The 27628-nt window shown below is 42.2% G+C and overlaps 2 protein-coding genes across 3 annotated transcripts in view; one reads left to right on the plus strand and one right to left on the minus strand.

The window, feature by feature from the left end:
- The first annotated feature begins 232 nt into the window (after positions 1-232).
- On the plus strand, positions 233-5448 carry SOD1 (superoxide dismutase 1). The gene is made up of 5 exons (XM_064470587.1): positions 233-386; positions 1149-1242; positions 1742-1811; positions 3852-3966; positions 4853-5448. Exons 1-5 carry the CDS (start codon positions 312-314, stop codon positions 4961-4963), a joined length of 465 nt encoding a protein of 154 aa, XP_064326657.1. The 5' UTR covers positions 233-311; the 3' UTR covers positions 4964-5448.
- A 3295-nt stretch (positions 5449-8743) lies between these two features.
- Positions 8744-27628, minus strand: part of SCAF4 (SR-related CTD associated factor 4) — a 46908-nt gene continuing 28023 nt past the window's right edge. For both annotated transcript variants that reach the window (XM_064470576.1, XM_064470571.1), the window contains 7 exons: positions 27149-27262; positions 26274-26430; positions 24542-24696; positions 18365-18527; positions 18153-18233; positions 17865-18053; positions 8744-9953 (listed from right to left, as the gene is read on the minus strand). In XM_064470576.1, coding sequence (XP_064326646.1) covers positions 9112-9953; positions 17865-18053; positions 18153-18233; positions 18365-18527; positions 24542-24696; positions 26274-26430; positions 27149-27262 — 1701 coding nt within the window. In that variant the 3' untranslated portion in view covers positions 8744-9111. The remainder of the gene's footprint in view (positions 9954-17864; positions 18054-18152; positions 18234-18364; positions 18528-24541; positions 24697-26273; positions 26431-27148; positions 27263-27628) is intronic.

Here is a 27628-nt window from a genome sequence, read left to right on the forward strand (position 1 = left end):
AGCGACGGCGACACTCGCCACCGTTACACAACGCCCGCCCCACCGAGGAGGAGGCACACCCACCCATTGGCTCCGAGACGGAGCGCCGCTCATTGGCCCAGTACCCGCGCGCTGCCGCGACCCCTCTCCTTCGATTGGCCGAACCGCGAGTAATAATTGCACGCGGAGACCCACCAGCGCGCCGCGATTGGCCGCGGCGCTGCCGGGCCGGGCTATATAAAGGCGGCGGGTGGGGGTGAGGTTTCGCTCACTGCTCGGGCGACGTCGTTGAGGTCCTGCGTAGCGCGCCTCGCTCTGGCCGCCGCGGGAAGATGGCGGTGCTGAAGGCCGTGTGCGTGATGAGGGGTGACGGCCCCGTGCAGGGCGTCATCCACTTCCAGCAGCAGGCAAGGGCCGGCGGCCGCCTCCCTGCCCCTCTGCGCCGTCCCCGGGGGCTCGCCCGGCCGTGGTGCTGAGTCATCGCGCGGGACGGGATGGGGCGGGCGGCGCCGAGCTCCCTTACCTCTCTCCTCCTCCCCGCCGCGGAGGCCGGGCGGGGGGAGGGAGCGGGGCTGTCGGAGTGGCGCCCCCGGGTCAGGCGGGGAGCGGGCCCCGTGTGGCGCAGCGCGGGAAGGGGGCGGCTGGGCCGTGCCTCCCGCCCTGGCGGAGGCCGTTCGCTGGGCTCCGTGCTGCGGCCGGCCCTCGCCTTCCCGCCGGGCTTGTTTACCGCTCCGAGAGCGGGGCTTGGCGGAGCTGCGAGTGCGCAATGGCCGGAGCCCTTTCGGTCACTTGTACGCGGTAAGAAGTTGGGGCGGCACGCAGGCAGGGCTGCGGCTCTCGGGGAGGAGCGGCCTCAGGGTTACTTCTGCTTCCGAATGGAAGCGTGCGATGGCCGCTAAACGCAAGCGATCTGATAAAAGGCATTCCCTCTGCTTCTTCATACGTGGTAGCAAGAGTATATTTTATGTGGCTAAATAAATGGCACCCGTTCTGTGAAATAACGTATGGCCACGCAGAGCCAGTTAGCGTAGGAGGGTGATCATTCGTGTCTCGGTAGCTGAACTTGTTGTGAAGTCTCTAGTGCTTTCTGTTGATGAGGAAGCTTCACCTGACACAAGGCCACCTAATGGTATAGTAATTTTGGTGATAACAAATTCTTTCCATTAAAGGATAATGGACCGGTGAAAGTTACTGGAAAAATCAGTGGCTTGGCTGATGGAGACCATGGCTTCCACGTCCATGAATTTGGGGACAATACAAATGGTAAGATGTCTGTTCGAGCTTTTGAGTTGCAGCTGTAATTTGATTGCTCAGCTTTAAAGAACTGCTTTTTCGGTTGCAGCAGCAGCTAGCATAGGTGTGCTTAAGTCTCATGACTGCAAATCAGTGTTAAGAAATGATGATGTTTCCTAAGGAATTGCTTCTCGTTTAATACTTTGAACATGTTTAGGCTTGTGGTCAAGAACTGATGTATCAAGCACTAACCTAGTTACTTTGATAAGCTAGTGTTAAGAAAGCTTTCAGCTGAGCCCAGAGTGTTCTAGAACAAGTAATCTTAATTTATTGGACTTGTAAGTCTGTAGTAGGTTACTTGCTTCCAAAGGATTAGTAGAACATCCAACAGGAGAGTAGCTATTTCATCATTACTGACTTCATTTCCTCTGGCTATGGGAGGACTACCTTGGTGTATGCTTTATAAGCAATAGATTTAAACTGGCTGCTGGAAAAAAAAACTTCTTTTGATGGCTATGTTCTGTTTCAGGGTGTACCAGTGCAGGTTCTCACTTCAACCCTCAAGGCAAGCAGCACGGTGGACCAAAAGATGCAGAACGGTGAGTTTAACGTGCCCAGCCTCTTAGTGGGTACCTGCTCCATGCAGCAGCCATCAAAGTGCTACTTTGTGCTTGAGAGGCTGTTTCATGACTAATGCTAGGACAATACCAGAAGATGACTGGTAATTCTTGCAGGACTTCCAGGGTCAGTTAACAAAGGCTGTCATAACCACACTGTGGTTTGCTAGACACCTTGGTTCCAAGAGTATGGGTATGCCTTTGGGACATACTCTTGGTTTTCTCATAGCTTGGGGAGAAGAGGAAACACGGGTTCTTAGTGAGTGAAGGTCCCTCAGGGTATGGGGGGGTGGTGGAATGTGTGTGGTCAAGCCTTATTTGGTCAGTAGTGGTTTGCTTCTGTTTTGGGGCTAGCTTTGGACAGCAGGAGCCCTGATTGTTAGGTGTTGAGCTGTATGCAGGCTTATCATGTGGCAGATCAGGATCAGCAATGGAAGGTACTGAGGCTTTGGGGAAGCTGCAAGATGAATACAAAGCTCTGTGTGCCCAGGCATGCTGGCTTTTTATTGGGCTTGCTGGGCTGTTCTTAGCCATACTTGGGTACCATACTACCAACAGTATGTAGTCCTTGGGGGTTGTGTGTGCTGCCTGTAAGTACATGGGCTGATGCTTATGCTGAATATCTGTACCTCAGTGGGAGCTCAGACCTAGTTCTTCCTCTGGAAGCAGTTTTCATAGTCCAGTTACCTTCAGGGAACTGTTGCATGCTTGAGAGCTGATGTCTGAGCTGATTGGGTTTGGAGACTGCTCACGTTTATGTCTGTAACTGCACCTTCTGTGACTGATAAATTCATACCTGAATGATCAGGTGTGTGCCAGACCAAGCAAGCTGGCTGCTAGCCAACTGTCTGGATGACAGCAGCATGAAGTGGTGTGCTTGTGAGCTTCACAGGCAGCCAGCTGCTCCAGTGCTGAAGATCAAAATTGCATGAGCATGGTGGCTTCTGCTGGTTCTGCTCTGTCAAATCCTGCTTCTGGTGTAACCTGCCAGCTCAGACAGCTGTAGGCTGGGAAATTCCTTAGGAGGGTATAAGAACTTGACCAAGAACTTTTATATCAGTGTAGAGTTGAAACAATAGGACCGAAGCTTCCTGGAAGCTTAAATCAAGCAGATTCCTAAAGGGAAAACTGCCCTTGACCTGGTTTTATAGGGCTTGGTTAAAAATATTAAATTGGCACTAAGAAGCTGGCAGTCAGCATTCAGCTAGCTGAGCTGGTTACCCTGCGTGCATGGAGAGTTTTAGAAATGAGTTGGTATTCAAGGTTCTGAATCTGGATAGAAGTCTTGCAGAACATCGCCGACTTGTCTTTTGAGTGAATACTTCTTTGGGGGGCAGATGCATAGGAAACAATACACTGGACCTGTAGAATGGTAGACAGTGAAAACTGCACTGCTTGAGGCTTAATTCTTCAAGGAAGTCCTAGTGGAGATCTAGCTCTGGTAAAAACTCTGTGGTAGGGTATAAGGCCCAGCGTGTGGAAAAATGCTAGGCAAACTCAAATAGTCATCCCTTGAACTGATGAGAACTTAGCTAGCACTTAATGTATCCCCTCTGACCTGTGACTTGACAAACTGCTTTTTACTAATCCTGTTTAAACCTAAATCCTGCAGCTGCCTGCAGAATAGCTGATTTGTGATAGACATTAAAAGCTCTCAAGGATAGTAGCAATGTTTACACTGAACCCTGTATGTGCAGGGAAGGTTTTTCACCTCATTTGAGACTTTCTTTGGGCAGAGAGAGATGTCATCAGCATGGAGGAGTTCTTGGCTGTAAGATTTGTGTGTGCTTGGCTTGTTAGGGAGTGATGGCATTCCTTTCCCCAAAGTTGAGGAGTTAAAATAGTGGAAGTGGTCAAGATTGGCTGGTGGTGATAAAAGAGGCTGTATGTGCTCTAATAATGTGATACAGTGGTGGAGTACTTCAGTGTAGTAACGGTGGGTATTGTATTGTCCAGGCCATCCCCTAGAAGAGCTTTCAATTTAACCAAGTTTTCCATGAGTTTCTCTGCATCTCTGTGTAGGCATGTGGGAGACCTTGGCAATGTGACCGCTAAAGGAGGAGTGGCAGAAGTGGAAATAGAAGATTCCATCATTTCTCTTTGTGGACCACACAACATCATTGGACGCACCATGGTGGTAAGTGTCTTGGTGCCTACTTGTATGCTTCAAGGATCTCTAGAACAATCTTGCCAGCAAGTGGAGACTTTTTGATGCTGGAGGCCAGTCCCTGGCGTTGTTCGTTGCAGAACTTGTAGTGCAAGATTTCCAGCACAGGGAGTGCTTTGAAGCCTTGCCGCAAGTCCTCTCTGTGTGAGTGTGGTGCTTCACTGCCATGAGATCTTCATTTTCTGCCTGCCTTCCAGAGGTGTTCCTCTCCATTTACCTTTGCTTCTTCCCAGCTGTGAGTGAGTAAAGCAACTGGATTTGAGGCAGGAGGCAGCAGTCTGGCACAAATGGTGTAACGGAAAGGCATGGCAATGGGCACTCCAGGCCACTGTTCACCAGTACTGGTCTGGTCACTGCTGGTGTAACTGGAGCCGTGGCATCCCTGGGATGGGGGCTGGCAGAGGCTGAGTGGCATTGGCCACCCATGAGCACTGTTGGTCTTGTTTCCCTTGGGACTCCAGTGTGTGCTGAAGTCACCCTGCTCCTGTGTGGGACAGCTGGGACTGATGGCCAAGGAGTGGGGCCGCTTGGGTCGTGTGGCCAAGGCACCACACCTGTAGCATGGCCGTCAGCCTCCTGTTGTGAGGGTGACCTCGTGTCTCAAGTCCAAGCTTGTTCTTGGACTAGTAATGACTTTTTAAAGTGGGGGTTTTTAGTGACTTCCAGTTCAAAACAAATTCAGCTGAGGGCAACTCATCTTTTTAGACAAATCTAGTCTTTAGCATGAGTATCCATTTGGCATTCAGTATTATGTAGTTAGAACAGGTTCTTACCCTTCTGTAATGCACCCTGCTGGTGAAAAATGGTGATTGGTTATGCAATAACATGCATTAAGGTATCTTCAATTTTCTTCTAGGTCCATGAAAAACGTGATGACCTGGGTAGAGGGGGAGATAACGAGAGCAAAATAACTGGCAATGCTGGCCCTCGTTTAGCTTGTGGTGTAATTGGAATAGCGAAGAGTTAAGTATTGTACCCAAAATGCTTAAGGTGACAGTGATAAATGGGCTGTATTTCATTGCAAATGCTGTACTTGCCCTTCCTTGTGCAAGCAAAAGATTTATCACTTAATCTCATTACTACTCTGTGTTCTGAGTATCGCTTAAACAGGTGAACACTGACTTAATTTTGTATGATGTACATTGCGATTAAAGTGACCCTGATGGAATGTTTCTGTAGTCTTCTGCTAAAGCATCTGCTGTAACCATTAAGTGTAATTGGTACTAACTGGAACTCCCATTCTGTGTAATGGAAGATGTGTAGCAGCGATCACATCCTGAGCACCAAAACTTATAGTACACTCTCTGGTGTGGAGGATTAGCCTCACGAGCTCTACCAGGGCCACTCACCAAAGAGCAGTAGGCACTGTTGTATGTATCAGGGCTTCCTCCTGGCAAAGTTGCAGCACTTGTAGGTTTCAAACTTGTGTAATAAACTTGCTGGGCAAATATACCTTGGTCTTGCTGTCTATAAAAAAAAAAACACCAGAAAAAAACCAAAACAAACCCAACCCTAACAACAAACTGCTACTTGCTGATATGCTAACATGAAAAGTAGGCCTGGACTTCATACTGTGAGTAGTTAACTTGCTAGACACCCCCAGCATCCCAGTTGCTTCCAGCTGGTAAGCCTAGAACCCAGAACTGAGATCAATGGGTATGTGAGTCAGAAGAAACATTGTCCTGTGTTTTCCTGTGAGAGAACCCCATGCTCTGTGGTAATAACCTGGCACCCTCTGCACATTACAGCTAAGGCTTTTATGTACTGAAGGAGAGTTGCTGCTTTGCAGAAATACCTTATTACTGAAAAATGTTAATGGTGTGTGACGCTTGGGGCACTCACATGTGACTGCAGAGCGTGCATGTGCTGGGGATGCCCCAGGCATGTAGAATGGTCTGGCTCAGACATGCCTCCTTGTGCTGTGTCTGGGCCTCTGGCTGTGTGGGTCAGGCTGTTCTGGGCAGGCGTGCAGTGAAAGCCGGGATGTTTTGGTGAAGGCAAGTCCTTTTTTCTTAAGCTATTCAGCAGTGTCCAGTGTGGACTAGGTCTTTCCTTAAAAAGGATAAACAGAGCCAGAAGTTCTGTACTGAATTTCATAAAACTTCTCAGCAGTGTAATTCCTGTATACTAGTGCCAGCTTTCAGTATTTTCTCGTATGTACCTCTTCAACACAGATTTCCAAGTCTTCCAATAGAGAAAAATATTAATTTTAATGAAGACTTGTATCAACATTCCTCTGTCTTATACGTAAGAGAATATTCATGGAGTAGTTGGTTGTAGTTCCACCCAGGTCCCAGTGTAGCATGTTACAAAGGGCATGGCTTTTCGCAGTGTAGCAAGAATACTGTAAAAACGCTTTAAACTTACATTCATTGTGGGTGGCAAACAGTTGCGTGTGCAGCCTCTACCCACCTGTACCTTTTCCAGTGGATCAGCCTATGCCCTGATTCAGCTGCTGGGGCAGAATTAAGACAGCACACACACCTTTCCGCTCCCTCCTTAAGCATCGGGGGTGCAGCAGCACACCGAACACTCGCAAATACTACCATTGCCTCTTTGCGTTCCGGAAGTTCAGAGGACGGTTATGTCATCTCCCCTTTCCCTTACAGCAAGTACTTGGCAGCTGTGGGTCGAGCTGCAGCAGCAGGTGAGCCCTGGCAGTGCCACTGCTCACCTCCTCTCCCAGCTGTTCTTAGCACTGAGCCCTGCTGCTCTGAAAGCCTGCTGGAGCCTGGTGTTGGCTTTCAGACCCGTTTTCTGTTGTTGGGCGACATGTCTGATGGCGCGCTAGCCTAGAAGGAGGTCACTGCCGTGCTGACGTAGTGCTGCGTTTATGTACCAGTCATCGTAACTGGCAGGCGCGGGCTCGGTCATCCAAGGTTAACGTTAATTGCTAACCCTGTCTGGTCTTTATCAGTAGTGGCTCCTTGCCCCGAGCTAATCAATCTTCCAGAACAAATTTATGGCTTGTCTGATTTTAAAGCCAGAAGAAATCTGGTAGTTGTACGAGAGTAAGATACGGTTACTCTGGTGATGCTGTAAAGGTGATGCACCGCCAGTAGGTTTATTCTACAATTACTGCTTCAGGGGGCAGCAAGAAACTGTTCTGCAAAGGACGTCCCAAGTTTTCGTAGGCTTTGTTATCAATTTCCTAAAAAGGGGAAATGGAGAGAATGTGAGGTGGCATTTGTGTGAACAGACAAGCCTTCCGCCTCTTTCATTCTTGTCTTCAAATCTTTTAATAAAGTGTATTCATTTTAAAAAATCCTACCTCCTTACAGAATTAATGGCATTTTTTACTAAGACAAGTCTTAAACATAAGACATAAATGTCTGGCTTCGTATGTATAAAGTTAGTTCCGCTGGCCCAGCATGAAACAGACATTAAGGACACAGGTTTTTAACCACATGGAAGCTGAATTCACTACAAGTATGTAAACACATTTGCTTTTTTTGCCTCTTTATTCTGCTATTGCAAGAACATAAAAATATATGTCCTCTCCCCAGCCCGTAACTCCGCATTTGCTTTCCCACCCCTCTTCCCTCCCCCAGAAAAAAAATGCCGCTGCCCCAGAGCAGCTATGAAAAAGTACTGATGTAAGAAAGCAGCTGCCCTTCACTTAGGTGAAAAAAAACCAAAACAACAAACAAACAAAAAAAACCCAAACCCAACTTCAAAAGTAGAACACACCTCTATCAAGTAGAAAGAAAAAAAAAATTAAATATGCACAGGATTCATACAATTTCCCCACTACGCTTCTAGAATTAAAACAAGCTTCAACTGAAGGCCAAGCTTCAAACGCAGGCGGCCGGCGAGTGAGCGTGTTTCAGGGCAGAGCCGCCAGGGCTCGGCTGCCGCTCCGTACAGCGCAGCCGTCATTCAAAACTGCTTGCGCCTGAAGGGCCGGCCACCAAGAGCTAGCATTTGCCCTCTCAAAATTGCTCAAGTGATTACGGAGAGAAGATGGTTAAAACTTACACAAACACAAGAAAATGCACTCTGTCCATCAGTCCGGTAGGTACAACGCTAAGTGGGTAAAAAGTGTTAAACCTACCTCTTGCAGGCTTACAGGAGGCAGACGGCGTTGCCGCTGACACCAGTAGCAACCCAGACTCGAGTGAATGAAGAGGCAGCGTTTCAAAATCCTCGCGCGCCCTCCCGCCTCCCTTCCTTTTCCTGGCCCCGGTTAAAAAAAATAGGTTAGCATTCTATATTCTCTATTTTGGCGTCTTTGATTTCTCTTTCACCCCGCTTTCCAAAAAGCATCAATGAACAACAAGTACAAAAGCTGCTGAACTGGTGGGCTTCCCAGCCCGCCGCGCGCAGTAAGTTTATAACATCACAAGCAGAGCAGACAAAGTATGTCTGAAGGCGTCCACTTTTTAAAAAAAAGGCTAATTAGGGCAACATTTACCACAGAACCAGGTGGGGGGGGGGGGGGGGGGGAGAACTGATTGCATTGCAAACACTAAACAGTTAACTCTTCAATTAACATTTTAAAACCACTAACTCTTACCTAGTATGGTCAAGTAATCATTAAAATGCAGCAATCTAAAAATCAAGATGACTATTACAAATAGAAATTTGCTTCTGTGAATAGCTACACAAACAGATGTATTTCTTTTAACAAATATAAACAGAACAGTCTAATTTAGACTCCAGTACAGCATTAACAGTTCAAACTTTAAGATGTTGAACACTCCTTTTCCACTTCAGTGCAGTGTAGGAAGAATAGCACACGTTAAAGTTTGTTACGAAAATAGAGTTTATTAAAAACACATCCCTATTGTTTTGAGGAGCTTTCACCGTTACCTTTTCTTAAATTAAAAAAAAAAAATAGAAAGCACTTCTACTTCTGATTTGTAAACTTTTTAAAGTCAAAACTTTAAAAAAGTTACAGCAAAAATGGGTAATATTTTAATCATATCTTCAGTATTTCATGTTATGTTGTGGCTATTTTAAATAGAAGGGAAGCAATCAAATTGCTTACAATTCCCCACCAACTACTGAGGGGCGGTGATATAAGCAGAAGCAAATATAATACAGCAGACTGTACAACTCTAAAGCTCTACACTCCAACAAATGTCACTGTCGTCTTTCGACAACTTCCAGTCTCTAGCGCGGAGCCTCCGCCACTGAGCCCATATCCTTTTCCGCTTGTTCCACAGATGAGGTAGCCTCGGATGGTAACTCTTCAACAGGTTTTACACCCGCAGGTTCAGACTCTCCCGCAGCAAGTTCGGAAACAATGTCTGCATCTTCCATTTTGCCGCTGTGAGACTCGTGGTTTTTGTCGCCATCGGACCTGTCTGTCAGCTCCGGTTTCTCCTTCCCTCGATTTTCTTCCTTGTCTCTGCGAGACTCCCTGTCTCGCGAATCTCTCTCTCTGTCTCGATGGCCGCTGGACCGCCTGTTTCTGTCCTCCAAGTCTCTGTGTCTGTCGCGCTCGGGGCTTCTTCGTCCCCAGTCTCGCCTGTCACGATTACCGAGTCGCTCGTGATCTCTGTCATCGTTGCGGTTACCATAGCGCTCACGATCATTTTCTACCCGATTTCCAAAAGACCTCCTTCCAAACCTCTCCTGGTCTCTGTTAGGCGTGAATGTCTGCCTGTCGTTCCTAAACTGCCTCCCGTCTCTGTTGTCCTCGGGTCCGCCTGGGCCCCCGCTTCCCGGCATCCCCCCAGGTCTCACAAAGTGACCCGGCGGCGGGAAGGGGGTTTTCATTCCGTGGGGGGGAGGCATCCCAAAGCCCCCCGGCCCCGGCGGGGGACCCCTGTGCATCATGTGGGGAGGCATGTGTCGCGGGGGCATCAGAGGAAACCGCTGCAGAGGCGGCGGTGGCATTCCTGGCGGTCGCTGGAGTGGTATCAAACCGGGCCGGGCACCTAAGAGGCCAGTGGATGGAGTCTGCAAGCCAACAACGGGGGCTGGTGGGGGCGGTGCAACTCCTTGAGTGCCTGAAACAAACACAGACACACCAAGTAAAATCAGAGGCTGCAGGAGGGGGAAAAAAGCGCATTTTCATTCTTTCAAAAACATTCTGACATTATGTCATGAAATGACTAACACCAAAATTGACGGGGGAGGAGGGGGAAAGAGCAGCCTGCAAAGCTTCCTCTGCTGGTTTACATGCTGTAAAGAGAGCATCGTCTTTAAAGACAGGTTTGTGTTGTGCTAGAGGTAATTCATGTTGCAATGGTAGTAACTCTTTGCTCATCCTAAAGGCTCCCTTTTCTGAAGAAGCCATTGCCATTTTGCAGGTCAGAGCTCTCCCTACCTCCAGCTCGGTGCCTTGCTTCGTCAACTGCTGCTGACGAAACACCTTCCTAATTGGTTACGCTTCCCAGGCTTCTAATTAAAGACACCTCACCTCCCTTCCTTAGCTTTGAAACATTTCTCCTCTTACAAACACCAGTGAGAGCGTATCTGGCTACAATGCTGGAGATGTGATCTGGTCATCACCAAGATTTAACGCGCAGGAGAGGCGGCAGATACAGTAAGCCACGAAGGGGGAGGTAAGGTCAGAACAGGGCTGGAGTAGGAGCAGGAAATCAGAGAGTTCAATTTACCGTTCCAGAGAAAAGGGATACGTCAAAGTTTAATTTTAGTAGAATAAACCTCGCAATGTAAACTAAAAGGAAATGCAACCAGTAGTTTCCAGATTATTTTTTTTCTAAATGCGACTTTCCATCCTTCACAGCACATATCCAGCACCAACTATTTTCCGTTTTTATTCCTGGACTCTTGTTTTTAGCATGGTCTTTGTAAGAGGAAAAAAAAAATTAGCTCTCGAAACATACCGTTTGAGAAAGCTCAGCCCAAACCCTGTTGACACCAACAGGAGCCAGAATGAACGGGGATTACCGAGCTCCAACTGAGGACTTCATACCAATAAGCGTGGGCCAGCTTATCTCGGGTGCCTCCTTTTGTTTGAACTACAACGCTACTGTCTCATGGTCTCTGTAGCCTTTATACTGCATCCCTCTGCTTTCTGCTCACTAGCAGTTATTTACCTGAAAACAAGCTCCCTATCTGAGAAAGCATGTGTTGTTTTCAAAACTCCCAAACTGAAATTTAAAGGCCCCAGCAGCTGCCCGCAGAACAAGCACAAACCTCTCCTACTCCATCTTGCGTTCCTTTACACGTTTGTTGAGACGATAAATAATGGTTTATTTCCACATACATTAATAAAAATGAAAGGTAAGAATGCAGGCTATGTAAAATTCTGGAACTCCTGCCCTAGATAAAACTAGCATGTGAGGCAGCTATGTAAATTAATACTAGAATACTTGGCAGCATCGTCGATGAAAACTGCACTTTGATTTCAGCTTAATGAGTACGCAGGAGCAGACATCCCAAATAACCTTCCATTCAGCTATTGTTGCTTCCCTCTCCCTCCGATTTATTTAGCACTTCTATCCCAAATACGCCTGAGCCTTCTGAAGAACATACGTGTTGCCCTTTCACCACACCACTTCTTAGGCTTAAGAACATCTCTAAGAGAAACCTTTTTATCTGAGTGCTCTCTCTATTCATATTAGAAGGAAACCACATTTCGCCAATCAGGAGAACTCGGGTAACAAAGATGTGAATAATCTTCCACCCCATGGTATCACCTTACCTTCCCCTCCAAGCAGTCACTTTTAAGACACGGCTTGATAGCTCACACTCTTTGAAAGAATGTTCCAGCAGCAACAGCATACTTTTTCTGCTTTGGTTTTTTTCCCCTTTAACTTTAAAAGGCACACACACACCCCCACCCACCCACTTCCTGTTCATAACCAGGGCTGTAAGTCACCTAGTTTAAACTCCTCCCATGGCTTAGTATTACAGATCCGACGAGACAGACACACGGCTAGCGACGTCTTCCAAGAACGTTATTTTGATGAATGCTGAGGTTTGGGGATATTTTTTGCTGGTAAGTAAAATCTTCCACAGAAGATTCAAAATAAAGCAGAAAAGACTAACTGAGATCTAAGGAGCTGGAGAGGATAAGCGTATGCTTCTGCTCTATAGCAGCAGAGCAGACGCAGGTCACAACAGCATGAACGTGAGGCAAGCGTGGAAAGTTTTTCTGAAGTCAACAAGTACGAGTAATTGAATTTCTCAACCTTATTTCTACACAAAATGCAGCACAGAAGCAGCATAATGGTATCTGAAACGCATTCTCTTCCAATCTGGGCTGCATCAGCAGGGTAGCTGAACACTTTTTTATTTTAGATCAGCCCACTCAAATCATGAGGCTAAAGTGTGCTGTAGCTATTAGAGTTTCCTCGTTATGCTGACAAATTGGGCACCAATTAAAAATTTACTCTCATCCAGAAACACATCCAAGTTTACTGAAGATGCTCGGTGAAATCAGTGGTGCAGATTGCACTGTCTAGGAAATCTAGGAATGTCCTGGAGAGTTCAAAGCCCTTTGTATAGGGAAAGACAGTACGTAAAATTCAAACTGTTTGTGAAACTTGAAGTACCGGAGCTCCTAGAGAAACAATAAAGTGATTTAATGACCACCTCATACCTGTGCAGATGAGTGACAGAATTTATCTGCCTCAGCCTGTACTTTATTCATTTGTTCGTAACTGTACACCTTTTTGTAGTAGCTAACCTTCTCTTTCTTGCTTATGGGTATGCAACGCAGCCATCCCTTTCACCAGGTCATTATTCTGCAAAACTTGATAAGACATGGCTTTTATTGCAAGACACAGTTCTTAAATCTGGAGATATAATCCTCAGACCTTACACGTAGCATGTAATTCTGTTCAAATGTGTAAAATTATAGATTACTTTCGAACCTTATTTTTATTTGTAACTTTTACCAGTGATTCATAAAGGTCCTCAGAACATGCAAAGAGCATTCACTATGAAGGACGCAGGTGCAAGTGTATGACGAAAACCCATCGCCAACCACCACAGGTGTTGTTTCAGAGGTGCAAGAACAATCACACAGCGTCAAAAGTTTTGTAATTTCACTTTACTCGTAAGACACAGCCCAGAATGCTAGAGCTGTCCTGAAGAAGTGTCTTCTATCCAGAGAGGTCACAGGAGTCATCCTTACTGTTCTGGTAAATTAGGTAAAAAGCCAGATGTAATTCCATTTCTGATTATCTTTTCTTCTGGCTGGACAAAGCCCATGTTCCCTCTGTGGTAATTATCAGTGTTAAAAATGCTAATGTAACTGAGAAATGTAGCATCTGGGTTTGGTGTTGGGTTTTTTTAACTCAACTCTGCTCAATGAGTGATGACAGTGTCTCTTATAATCCCTTACATTACTTCTCCGCTGTGCTGTTACAAGAAAGCAAGTGGAGGAATGGTGTTTTCTGTATCTGGCAGAGCAACCCTGCTTCAAATACACCTCCCTTTGCAAATCTGATGGAAATACATATAAGAACAAGAAGTAAAGAGCTTACAATTCCAGCAGAACAAGCTAAAGGTTCACAGTTTTGAGTCTGATGCTGATGTTCTGCAACATTTAGCACGTCCCACTGATTCTGTCATTTGCCAGTGGGGAATGCTGCGTCTTAGATCATGAAATACTACCAGGAAATTCTTGAAAGAGGGCCAGTGTTTTAAGTCTCATGTCTTTTTCTAGAGTTTGATACAGAATCCTTTAGGCCAGGCCAAGACTGTAAAGAAAGAAGCCTAAACTTAAAAGCCTAAATATCAATTCACAGCTTAAGTAACTTGCCATAAATACCAACATTTTTCTGGGCAGTCAATGTCCACCACTGAAGCCACTAGGAGCTTGCTCCTGTTCACAGCAGATGCTTAAACAAGGACCTAAGAGTCAAACTACGTTATGGGTACAGTGTTGGTTACTGGTATAGAGACGTCTAAAATTCCTGCTTTATAAAACATGAACACTGAACTGATCCAGGTCAAAGGAATCATCAAGGAGAAACTGAATTCCATGAATGGTGCTTGAGAGGTCACGTTCCCTTACCTCTGAATTCTCAGTCGGTAGGGTTATGAAAGGAACAGTCATATATGTAATTAGCAAACATGCAGTGTTCGTTGTGCTTTTAAGATGGTCCATCACAAGGAATTTGGAAGTGTATTAGGTGTATCACCATTCATATCCTGTATTAACAGGAAGCTCATCCTTCTTGTGAAGGAAGCAGCTGCTTTATGATATAATAGTACTCTGAGGAGCTCAGAGAATATTGTCATCTTTCATATTAATGCAGATTACAAAAAGACCATGTAGTCACTTAAGAACAAACCAGCAAGGGAGAAAAGAATAATAATTCAGCATGCATTAACAGGAAATGTATACCAAGTTCGATGAGAACTACAGTATAATTCATCTTTGATAATAGGTAATTATCATGGTAGGAATTTTGGTAAAAAGAGCACTAGACCAGAACCTACAAACTGCAATACAGTGTATTTAATCGAGATAATAGATCACAGAATCTGAATATTCAAACATAGCATCTGCAACAGCAGTTTATTACTGGTCCAAATTACAGCATTTGCTCAATGCTAAGAACAAGTTGGCAAATCAAAAATGATTTAAAAGCCTGTTGCTTTCTGCAATATGCACACATATAAGGAGTCTAAAAGTATCTGCTTTGCAGATCATTTTAAAAATGGCATATGAGCACACACAAAACCAGTTACAGTCTGGATAATCTTGTTCAAATTAAGAACAAGAAGCTATAGCAGCAGTGAATATGATCAAGGACACAACTAAATCAGAACAACCTGAGGGTGAGGGTGGTTTTTAGGAATAAGCACAAAAATATTCAGACACAATGTCCACGAGGGATCACTCCTCTAAGCACAAACATGTCTTTGTTGGAAGTGATGAAGGAATTACATTAGGGGAACGAATGAAATTAGTGGAGATGAAACAGAACGTAACTTACATTACTAAGAAAGCATATGAAATCTTACAATAATCAATTTAGAATTACTTTGTGACATATCTTCCATATAAAATCTGAACAGATAGATAAGCTTCATTTTGAAGTTACAAAAATTAGAAAAGAGCTCCTGAGTTTGTACAGATTACATAAGGTGTTCTCAAGCAAGGTTAAGTTTAGATTTCTATGACAGTCTCTTCAGAGCAATCTTCATTCCTTCTATTCAGCCTGCTGAAGTTCTTCTATCCTGCCCAAATTTCCGAAGAACATTTCTTCATTCTTCACGTTACACTACTCAAGCCCCTTCATCCCTATTTCCCCAAGCAAAGTCCTCATGACATACTTCATGATGCTGTCAGACAAATCTTTCTTCCACCTTCTTATCTCAGCTTGGAGAGCCACATCATGGGAATATGTAACGAGCAGTTTGAGGACTTCGTGAGAAACCAGTCACACAATCGGTCATCTGTGAAAACTGCTAAACCATATACTCTTGAACAGGAGGTCCTTTAGTCTGAAGTGTCTGACGTCCCTTGTCTGCACTCTCCCACAGCTAACTGAGGGTGATGCTGTACCTACTCATTTGCTTTGTCCAGTTCATTTGCCTCTGACCTGTACAAGACCGCACGTCAGACACTAAGGCTACATTTCAACTGTCAAGCCTGCAAGTACTTCTGGTCTCTGGGACTGGGATGCGTATGTAGATTGCATCTCATGTCCGCATGCGTGGTGAAACCCTGGCACGCTCCATTTCCCATGCTTTGATTTCCCTAGGAGTGAAACCTGACACACAGAATGGAAAGGAAGGAATGACGATGCAGCCTGGCCAGCTCTTGAACTCAGAGGATGGGGGGGGGGGAGGGGGCAAGACTTCAAGGGACGCTTTTTTGCTATATAGATCAGCATGAGTGGTGGAAAACATCACCTCTTTCACGTTTTTCTTCCAGCCTAAGGAGAGACCAGATCTGGACTCTCACACACAGAGCTGAGCTCAACTGATAACGCGGGTCAAAGTGGTTTTAAGAAGACAGTTTCTTTTGTGTTAACTTACTGAAAAAATTTTAAAAGCAAAGACAACTGATATTAATCTTTTATCTTTAATCAAGTAAAATATCATTATCTGTTTCTTCTGGTTTTCTTGTATCTTCTATCAGATTGTGAATAGTCCCCCTTAACTCCGAAATGTCAGGATGGAAGGATTTTACATAACTCCTTGATTATAAATAACAACTTCTTGAAATAAGACACTCATCAACATAAAATGCTATGACTTAAGTAAACACAGAGATCTCTAAGCTATTACTTCATGACTACTCTGTAAGCCCACACGTGCAATCTTGTAAGAAGAAAAAAAATCTCTCCCGTCGCCTTGTCGATGAGACTGAATGTTCAGAGAAGTCACTCTGACCAAATGGACAACTTGACCTGCCTCAGCTGTTCAGTAAGCAAAATAATAAAAACAAAAGCAAGTTCTTGATCTTCAGATTTATCGAATTCAGCTTCTTTGAATGTGTAAGTATAAAAAAAAATGTACTGTCCAAGTAACTAATGTGGGTATATATTTTACTTCGTTCCAATCTTTATTTTGTAATAAAGTATTTTTCGTATGTGTATAGTGATACAGCAAACGGCAGAGTAACTCAGTACATTCCAAAGGCTTGGAATAAAAAGTTCAAGTTATGCCGTACAAGACGTAGTGCCATGAAACTTCAAAAATCTGGAATGTTGTTTTACAATTACAAAAAGTGTAACTTCATCATTAAGATGTGAATGTCAAATGTGTAGCCCAATAATCCTTATTACTACAAAATTCTCTCAGTCCACGGTGTCACTGCAGAATTTTTTTCTTAAGCTTTTCTCTGTTTCCCAAAAGTCCAAGATACTCTAAAGGCATTAGCTACTGGTTTTGCATATCTGCTGTGGTAGATTTTTAAAAAGCAGACTGACTTTCAGAGAGAAGCAGCTCTTCACTTTTTGAAAAATGCCTTTTAAAAGGGTCTTATTTCAAGTTTCCAACACAAAGGATGCAAAAATCACTAGTCACTGTTGTAAAATTTAGCCATCAGATTCAACAGTGCCGTGAGCTCTCAGGGAGACAAGTCTTTGGGGTTTTTTTCAGCGTACACTCTGAAGTTCTGGGCAGAAATACACTAAAACAAAATGATCTTTTCATTCACCTGTTAGGCTCTCATTTAGAGGTCTAAAATCCCATAAATGTAATAATTTCATTAAAATTTGTCATCTCTTGAGTATATTCTTGGCCACTGGCCCATAAAAGGCCATCCTAAAATAAATATTTAGTAGACCTCTGTAACATTAAACAGTATATAGTCTCTTCAAAAATCTGACCAAGTTCCTATCATTTTGTGATGAGTGATTTATATCAGAATATCCAAAATCAGCTTGGTTTTGCTAGTCAAAACACTATTTCATAATATTTAAATAAGGTAACCTATTGTTTAAAAGGTTTCAGAACCTAGAATACTGCGGGGCTGAATAAAAGCTTTCATTTTTTCATTTTATTAAAATCATTTATTCCATACATAAAAAGTATACCGTATTTTCACAGATTTAAAAAATACACTAAAAACCCCTAACTGTTTCTCTATAAGTTAATTTTATACATGTAATAGTTGAGTCTATAACATAGTTCATATGTCATACGGATATTTTGTTGTAAGTTAATTTTCTCTACGGTATGAAACTTGGCTTATTAAAAGTAGACAGCATTTGTTCTGTCCTGAATTTGTAACTTAAACGTTACGGCTTTTTTGCTTCTTCAGAAAACAGATATTGAACAATAAAAAAAATTTACTGCTCTTTCTGTGCAAAATCAAACCTCTAAGAATGATTTAAAAGCCAACAGAAGGGCAGAAATTATGACGAGTTTAGGAAAATCTGCGTTACTTTCCCACGAAGTGTAAGTCAGTAGCAAAATCAGAATCATATTTTAAATTCAGGGCAGAATAAACTGAAGAATATATAGAAAAATTAACTTACCAAGAAGTGGAATAGCCTGGGTGACAGGAGCAGGTACATTAGTAGGTGCTACAGGAGGTGGAACAGTCGCATATATTTTGGAACTATCGGTAGTTTCAGCATTCCCTCTGGATCCAGAAACCACTGTTGGGATGGGATTTCCTACAGATGAATCTTTTGTAGTGTCTTCATTCACACCAGTTGCTGTAGCTGAGAAACAATGCATTGACATATTAAAAAAAAAGTCAGCTTTTCTGCTTGCACGATACCTTCCTTCTACTGCCGCTTGCCCAAGATTTAAACACTTACAATTTGGGATGTTTACTGCTGGAGTGTGAGGAACAGAAACTGGAGGAGTTATAGGCGGTGGCGGTCCAGGAGGAAGAAAACCTATAAACAAGTATATATTAACACTGAGTATCACTTTATCAAAACATACTTGTGCAGTTTATACGGCAGATGCTTTTAATTGCTACATGGTTAAAAAAAGACTGACTATTCCTAAAAATATATAAATATACCTGGCGGTAAATGCATCGGGTTGAAACCAGGTCGTAAAAATGGAGGTGGTGGCGGTGGTGGCACTCCGGGAGCAAATCCAGGAGGTGGGATTCCTAAAGGTGCTGTGAAAGCAGGTGGTTGGAGTGCTCCAACCACAGGAGGACCTGACGGATGTGGTGGAACCTAAGAAAAAGGTAAGGGGAAAAATGCATTACCTGAAGACTGAATGGATTATTTGTTCTTCAAATGTGGACTGCTGTCTTCTGTGCTTTGTCCATTAAAACAAGAAAATTTAAGCTACCTTAAATTACTGTGCAGCAAGGTGACTTATGTAACTGACCTAATTAGTCGTCAAAGAACTCCTACAACTTAAAATGCCAACACTGATCTTGTTTGCCTTTGTTCTTGAAGAAAAAATATTCTCTGTGGTAAATCCATATTAAGGCATGCTGGTAACTCATCTAAATATACACTTTACACAGTACCTGGAATCAATTTTACCATCCAGCATGATACGCTCTAATACATGCAACTTCGGAACAACGGAAAACCTTTTCTTTTTTGCTACCTGAGTTTGTATATTATGTGAGAGGGACTACTGTTTCCTTATTCATTTATTTTTTTCACTTCTGATTTATATCAAGCTCTGAATGAAAACTGATTTAAATTAAGTTGGTTCTTAGACTCATATTTATGACCTGACTATAAAAATTAAAGTAAATGTTTGGGAATCAAAAGGAAAAAAGTTTAATCAAAATATGCTCTGCTTTAAAATTGATTTATTAAAGCAAAGGAGAGCTGCGTACTCAAGTGATTGTAACTGACTCACCTCCATGACCATCAACATTTCAGAGCTACTACATCAAGACCCTTCATAACTCATTTTTTTTATTTCTAAAGTAAAGAAGGAAAAGCCTTTACTGTTTTATTCTCAGAACTGAAAGAAGTGGCATTAAACCAAAGTAAGCAGAATATTCTCCTTAAAGCTGGAGAAGATGCTAAAGCTGCCAAGTACCTGATACACCTTCAAACTTCTGTTTCAAGTTCTTCAGCAATGGCTAAGTTAGTGAGCTGAGGCACATTAAAACTTGTAGTACTTGAATTTTAAAATCAGTTAATTACAATAGGCTTTAATTCATTAGGCTGTAGTGCAGATCACTACTTTTTAGTTTTAAATTGGTTATTTATTGGCTTATAACCACCCACTGATTAGGCCCTGGCCTGAGGTTAAGCTAACAGAGCAGGATGTAAGGAACTACTGGATGTGGCATGAGAAATTGCCAGACATGACAGACAACAACGTGAGAAGCTGACAAAAGTTACACGTAGCACCATGAGGGATGGATGGATTCTGCAGGTGGTTGAGGGGGTGTTATGTGAACAACAGCCAAACTTCACAGAGAATTAGAAAGGAGCACTGGGGACCTTCTGGGAAGTAGGACCTTGCAAGGCTAACCCTGCACAGGTAAGCATATCTAGGAATACGAAGTAAGGCCAAGACTACCTAGATAAACATTAACTTTGAGTAACCCTAGAGATGTTTCCATCAATCACAGTTAAAGCCTTCGAAAAAGTGCTCCAAAACCACAGTAACCTAGCAGTCTTGGTAGGTCTTTCTGTTTGTTTTACAGGGCACTCCTTGAAAGAACAGCTTAAAAAATTAAGCTAGACATTGTGACAGATCTGTTGATCACAGTAATGTTCTGTGAAGCAAACGTTCATGTACAGAGTGCATATGCAGCAGAAGGAATTGGGGAGGGGTACCAAGAAGGCAAAAAGGTTTAAAAAAGAGGGGAAACTTGCCAAGCGCTGCCAGTCCGTAAGTAGTTATAAGCTGAGAAAACCGTGGATGAAGCATGTGTACGTAATGGCTTGAGAAGGTATCATGAACAGTACCATATTATGATGGAACCAGAATACAAGTATCATCAAAGGAAGATGATTTAGGTACATATTAGAGGATATTCATACCCAATTATCTAAGCTTAACCGCTATACTTAATTTTTTCTAAGACGTTAACCCTCTAATACATAATTGCAAGTAACACTTAAAGCCTTTCCTTTAAGCAGAAAGAAAAAAGGAAGATGGTACAAATCTCTGCATAAATGTCACATCATCTAATTTAAAATACAATTTGACATATAAAGTTTCTCTGTTGTTGAATAGATGGAACCAATGGCTCATAAACGTTGACAGATAACAAACAGAGGACTGGTGAACGGTTTCAGAATGATAGCTAACGAATTGCATAAAACAAAGTAACAAACGCTACTGGGGAGATCCTTTAATCAAGGGGAGACAAATATTGGTAAAACCTGGTATTTTACTAGCAACATTGGAAACTGGAATAACTAAACTCTCAATAACTGTAATGCAGGCTGCCAGGTGCATCTCCATGAACATGTCTTGGGGTTTGGCCTGTGCCCAGGTACAACTATTTCTTACTACACAACCTCTCAGATTGAGACTTGAAGGAGAATCATTGTCCCTGTGAACTAAAGGAGCACAGTCTACCTACAGTGCTCCAAGACAAGTAAATACATATTTAATGGCACCTGGAGTCTCCAACAGGAAGACTGAAAAGGAGGAATCTGCCAGTTTCAGTAAGAAAGGTATGGGATGGATATTGGATCAGTGCACAACTCCCACATCTAGTTACAGGGAGAAGGAGCACATGGGACTGAGAAATACATCAGGAAATTTGGGAGGTACCCACTCAAATTGGACTCCGGTTTCTGGCTGAAAACTCATTAAATGAAGGAACTTCAGGCTGGATGGGAAAACTTAAAGAAAGGGTGGCCACAGCAAACCCCCTGGACTTTAATGTACAATTCTGGCAAAGCCTGAGCCATGGTTCACTGTGAAAGAATAGCAGTTTTGGTAGGGTAACACCAAGATTTGCCAGGAGAATGGAACACCCATTGCCCAAAACCTCATCAATGAATGCACAACACAAGCCATATCATGAGTGCTATTAACTGAAACTGACTCTCAATAACCAAGTAATAGACTTAAGTTGATCTTGGACACTGCAATATGACTCAAAAATAAACACAGACCTACCCTCAGAGCCGACCACTGAGGTGGATTACTCAGACCTGCAGGAGTGGGACCAGATTCAGCAACAGCTCAGAGATCTGAATCTATAGGCAAGAAAAGGGCTCACTCCAGTGGCACAACACAACAAAAGTATTCCACCTATCTTGCCAACAACCCAGTACCCTGTGGCTGAGAAGATGCTGTGGCATTGAGGTCAAAGAATCAGACTTACCTACACAGGCTATCGCTCTTAGAAGGATGTTATTGTTTTTAAGTGCCTTACTACATACACAGAGCTGCAATTCATGGTCAAGGTGATGCTGGCAGTTACAGATCAGTCCGCAGTTACTTATGCTGCTCACAGGTCGTGTCCAGCAGAGCAGGGCCCCATCCCTATGTGTCCAGCCCATGCAGGGGGGTAGCACAGAAGGCCCACTCAGGCTCTGCCAGAGAAAGGAGTGATGCAGCTCCTTCCCATCCTACCTTTAAGCATGGCATTTTTAGGGCTGTGGGCAGACCACAAAGCTGCTGACTAGGCCCTGGCCTGAAGTTCAGCTTCATGAGAAAGGGCATTAAGGGCATTATGGGCATGAGAAGCTACTGGACATAACATGAGAAACTGCCAGACATGATGGATAACAATGTGAGAAGCTGACAAGTTACAGACAGTGCCATAAGGGATGGATGGGTTTTGCCAGAGGTTAACAGGTTGCTTCACGAACAACAGCCAGACTTCATAGATAACCAGAAAAGAGCACTGGAGGTCTTAATGGAAAAAAGGACCTCCCTTGTGAGGCTAACAACACATAAGTAACCATATCCAAGAATACCATACAAGGACAATATTACTTAGGTAATTGTACCATAAATAGCAAATCTGGGTAAGGATGCAGCAAAACTGGGACCAACACAGAAAAACATAATTAGGGGAGAGTTGTTTACTTGGAAGGAGATTAGAGTGGAGAAAGGGTGGAGAAAGCACAACAAAAAGGAAGGTCAAGAAGTGAGAATCATGCAGCCAATGCCATTTGGGGTTATCTGTCAGGCAGCCTTATGTCTGACCACTGCAGCCTGAATCAGGACAACACATAAAGCCTGTTCTGATATACCACACGCATCAAACCTGCTTCTCCAGTCAGGGACCAGGGTGGGCAGGGTGCTTTCCATGGCTAATAGGGGAGCAGCCAGACAGATGGATTGAGCTACCTGGTATACCTGTACTGATGGCCATTCCAGGCTGGACAGCATCAGCAGCTACCCAGCACTCGTAACAACCTCCCCACCTCTTACAGTCCCGAACACTGAAGCCAAATACAAATGAAAGCAGTTCTGCTTGTATCAAAGGACAAAAATATATCAGCTAATTAAAATGCAAGAGTATTCTACAAAGTTATTTAAACAAAAGAAGTGGAATATAATGAGCTTTTTCCTTTAGGTATTAGGTCACATTTGCATATTACAAAACATATTACTTTTACTCCTAACACCACTAACGTCAGCACAGCTGAACTTAGCAAGCTTTAAGAACTATTTACAAATCATTAAACTCATTTTATGGCCAGAGAAGACAACTGCATTGGTTAAGTATAAGACAGCATAAGAAAGTTCACAGCGAAACCAAAGATGAAGACTAAATACAGTTCTCTGATCCTGGCCTGAATTTGTGAAGACAGAGGGTTTTTTGCCATAGTAAAAAACTGAAGTGGAGGAGCCTGGACAAGAATTCAGCACCCCCTATATATTCTGAAACTGGTTGGTTTTTCCTTTCCACTTTCTTTTTCAGCATGGATTTAAGGAAAATAAACAAAATCACTACTCTTTCATATAGTTAATGGCTCTTAAAACACTCTGAACTGAGAAATTTTATTTAATGTGTTCATTTACTAATAATACCTTACAGCATTTCAGGAATTCTGTGTCAAAACAACACCAAATTCAATATACTATGTTCTCAAATCACATACTTGGCTAAATTATATATGTCTTCAAATAATTCGTGTTCTTGATCTTTTCTGAGTGTCTGCCATATTGCAGTTCATAAATCCCATTTTCTCAAGATGTAAAATAGTTTTATTCACACTTCCTCCCATTTGGGAGAAGGTTTATTACTATTTTAACAGTGACAAGAAACAAACTATTACTATAAAAGTAGTAACACGTCTGTCATTAAGTAAAGCCAAAAGAAATACAGATTATCAAACACTGGAGGGAATTATTATTATTACACACTACTTAAACTAATGGTAAAATTTCAGAGTGTTCTTTTAGTGAATGCATATACAGCACCATCTTTGACTAAAGAGCCATTATCACAACAAAGGAAGAGTATGAGAATATTTATATTAAATTCCCAAAGGCTGCTCATAGAGAGTATACACGATATGAACAAACATGAAAACAATGTGCATATTTTAGGAGGTCTGTAGCTTATTTAAACCAACAGTGAGGAAAACTGATTAGGAAAACAGGAAAAAAAGCAATCATAAAACAGAGGATGCAATTCAGTCCATTAATAAAAAGAATCTACTGCAGTAATTTATCTGGGACTGAGAGAGCAGATATTAGAAGTACAGTCCCTATAATACTTCAAATAAAGATCTGGCAGAGACACATACACTCTGTCTACATTAGCATTAAGCAGCAACAAGGTTTTGGAGAAAATCCTCCATCATTCCCACTAACCACGTGCTGACTCAGCTCCCAGGGTTGTTCTGTTACATGCAAGCTACATTTCTTTTCAACGAAATCAAACCAGAGTCTCTGCTGCTGCTGGGCACAAAACACGCTCCAAACCCTAACGGGTTCATTTTTTTCAACTCTTCCATTGCCACTGTGACTTAGATGAAAAGAAACGTTCTTCTATGGTATGGCTCTTTTACATGAAGAAACTCCAATGATGGATTTCAGGTGCATACTTGATTCGTGGCATAGAAAAGTTATCTTCATAAATTGACAGCACAGCCAAGTGTGGCAACATTGTGTAAAAATGTGGCAGCATTTTTAACCAGGGACAAGAACATGACAAACACACACACGAAATAACTAGTCACCATTCATCCTATTTCCTCCCTCTCTAACTTACATATTGCCATACTGAATTATTTTTTAAAGTAAGATTTTGTTTAGATATCCAGAGCAAATGAGAAGCAACTCTCACCTGTGGAGGAGGTACTGTTATTGGTGCAGGCATGGGAACAGGAATTGGAACAGGTAAAGCTTTAGGTATAGGTGACACTGGTTCATTATGTGTAGCTTCTGCACCTCCATTTTGAGCTACTTCATTTTCTGCCTTCTTAGGAATCCCCTTCCACTCTATTAAAAAAAACAAACAAACAAACCCAAACATACATGTATCAGCTCAGTAGAAGGAGACAAGTAGTCAAGTACTGCCATGTAAAACTATCATGCTTTGTGATATCTACAAAAATAATGTAATTGAAAATATTCAGATAATGAGCAGCACAGAGCTAAGAAGCACTTAAATGTATTTCTGATATTAAAAACTCCAAATTACTTTAAACACAGTACAGTTAATCACTTAAATATAAAAGTAAATTTAGTCCTTTCATTAGTCATTTAACAATTCTTTGCACTGACAGCATTTATACACGACCGGGACTCTGAAACACATTATCTGTAACACAAACAAGTATGGCTGTTTTGGGACAAGTGTTCAACAGATTCATTCCATTGCTCTGGAGCAAGAAGGCAGCAGCTTTTTCACTAATTTGAGAAGTAATTTCTGAAAAAACCCCAACACTTTCAAGTCTCGAACAAGGAAAAGGAGAATAGAACAACAAAGATTCACAGCAAAATAAGAAAAACATCAAATATAGGTTTAAACTCATTGTACAGAAGAAATACAGCTCCTATTGTTTGTCAGAACTTCCTGGGACAAGGCAGATAAGCAGAAAAAAGGGATCAGTGAAGGGGCATTATGGGAAAGAGAATAGCATTGAGAAGACTGGAACACACTGAGGTTATGTTTATAATTTTTAGGCTTCCATTTAAAATATACACTTGACTTATTTTTGTGTATTTATCATGAAGAGATGCTACTATTTAGCATAACCACTACCTAATTAGGGCAAATTGGACAGAATTACAAAACCCTGAATAAAGTTTCAGTAACTAGACAGCACACCACACAATGGTTAAAAACCAACACAGTAGCCTAGAGTATCAATTCAAATAAAAATTGAAATTGCCTTAAATTAAGTACTGCATTCATTTAATATTACTTCTAAAATCACAACAGCCAGCCCACTAACAACTCTATACTGACTTGAAGCCTGTAATTGATTTGAAGCTGCTGATTGTAACACGTGTCATTTTCTTAATACAACTATAGAAGCCTGATTATTTTCACTGCTTACACACAAAATAACAAGAATTCTATCAGGCCCCTATAAATACAAGACTTGCTAAAGCAACTGAAAATGTCACAAGTGTGAAAACTATAGCCACTTTTTTCAGAAATCATAAAGCTGCCATCAGCTCATTTGCTACACAAGCACGCCAAAGGCAGGCTCCTTTGCTAGGGGTGCCTTGCACAAACCAGGGTGGGGGCACCAAGCTGGCTCTGGAACTAACACACTCGCATCATGCATTACTATCAAGGGCAAATACCAGCGCAGCTGACAGGTCACCTGGTATCCACATGCATTTTTAGCCCAGCCTCCCATAACACAGCTGCACAGCTCCTGATGAGGGACAGTCCTTAAGTGCTTACAAACTCTCCAATCTATGGGTTACACATGCCACACTTCTCAGCCATTTCAAGGACTTTATATGCACCTCAGAGTCATGAAAGTCAGCCACACCAACTTCAGTACATCAGCACAAAGGACAATTCTTTAAAAGCATTTAAAGATGTAGCACCACTTTACCTGGGCTAAGAGTTTCGTTGTCCAACATTCCTCCTTCACAGAAACTTTCAAGATCTTCAGGTTTCACTTTGTCCCATGGTATGTAAGTAACACCTAATTCTACATCCCAATACTGCTTGTAATCTGGCTTTATTCCTTTATTCAAAGCCCATGCAATCTTTGGGGGGGAAAATACATGTAGTCAGTAAAATGCTTCCATTTTAGTGGATTTAATATTTAGTTCTGACAAAACAGCATTACCATTTGGGGCTAAAAAGCAAAAAGAATGCTCTAAGTGAAACAGCAGGAAAAACAGGCTAGTTACAAAACTCTGAAATAAGAGGTTTTTTTAAAGCAGACTTAGTTCTTATGTCTTGGCTTGAATCTTGCACACAATTTGTAAAACTGTATAAAGGCAGTTTCTTCAAATATTTCCCAGTCACTAAGATTAATTCTGTTTTCCTTCAGAGGAGTGTCACACACTAATACAATGTTCTACAAAAGGAAGAACTTCACTAATGAATGTGTTCTTCCTTATTTATTAGTACTCTTTGTAGGATTATCTTATCTAACAAAACTCGGTCACAAGACAGATAACCAACAACAAGAAAAACACAGCTACAGTCCACTGTAATGACTAAAAGGACACCATTTTTGTTGGTTAAAAAGACAATTATTGGCAATCTTTCAAGGAAACCGATACAAGTTCCACTAGTTACATTACAGAACGGGAAGAATACTTATCAAGAAAACAAAGTGGTCCATTCCTATAAACTTACAGAATACCATATCCAAAATACATAAAAGTCTAAAATAACCAAAAGCCTAGAAGAGATTAAAACGGATTATAGTAATTACAATAACTTTAGAACCACCTGACATTTTCTAAGAAGTACCTTTATAGATTTCTGGTTGACTTTGAAGTTTCCTCGGCTCAGTTTTTGTAGGGCACGATAAGCATCTTGTCTGTGAACCATTACAATATAGGCACATCCTCTAGGCGGTATCATCTGTTTGCATTTTAATAAAAAACAAAATTGGTTTTGCTAGACCATTAACAAAGTGATGAACAACATACAAGTGTTCATTTACAGTAAGCTGGAACATCACCAGGTGTTTCAAAAAGGACTATGGAAGTATGAAACAGAATGTTAGTTTAAGAGGCTGAGATAACCAGTATCCTCTGGAAATACAAATTCCTAGTAAATTAAAAGCAACTTATGTGGAAAGTTTTAAACTCTATTCTCTGTGAGAATATGGACGACTTCTTTATTTAATCCTTTAAAATTGTTAAACAGTAGTGTTCATGTAAACGCTGTGCTCGGCAATTAGTTACTTTGTTGGAAGAAACAAGATGCTCTAATATCCCACTTCAT

Source organism: Phalacrocorax carbo, chromosome 1 (assembly GCF_963921805.1).
Source record: "Phalacrocorax carbo chromosome 1, bPhaCar2.1, whole genome shotgun sequence".
Lineage (NCBI taxonomy): Eukaryota > Metazoa > Chordata > Aves > Suliformes > Phalacrocoracidae > Phalacrocorax > Phalacrocorax carbo.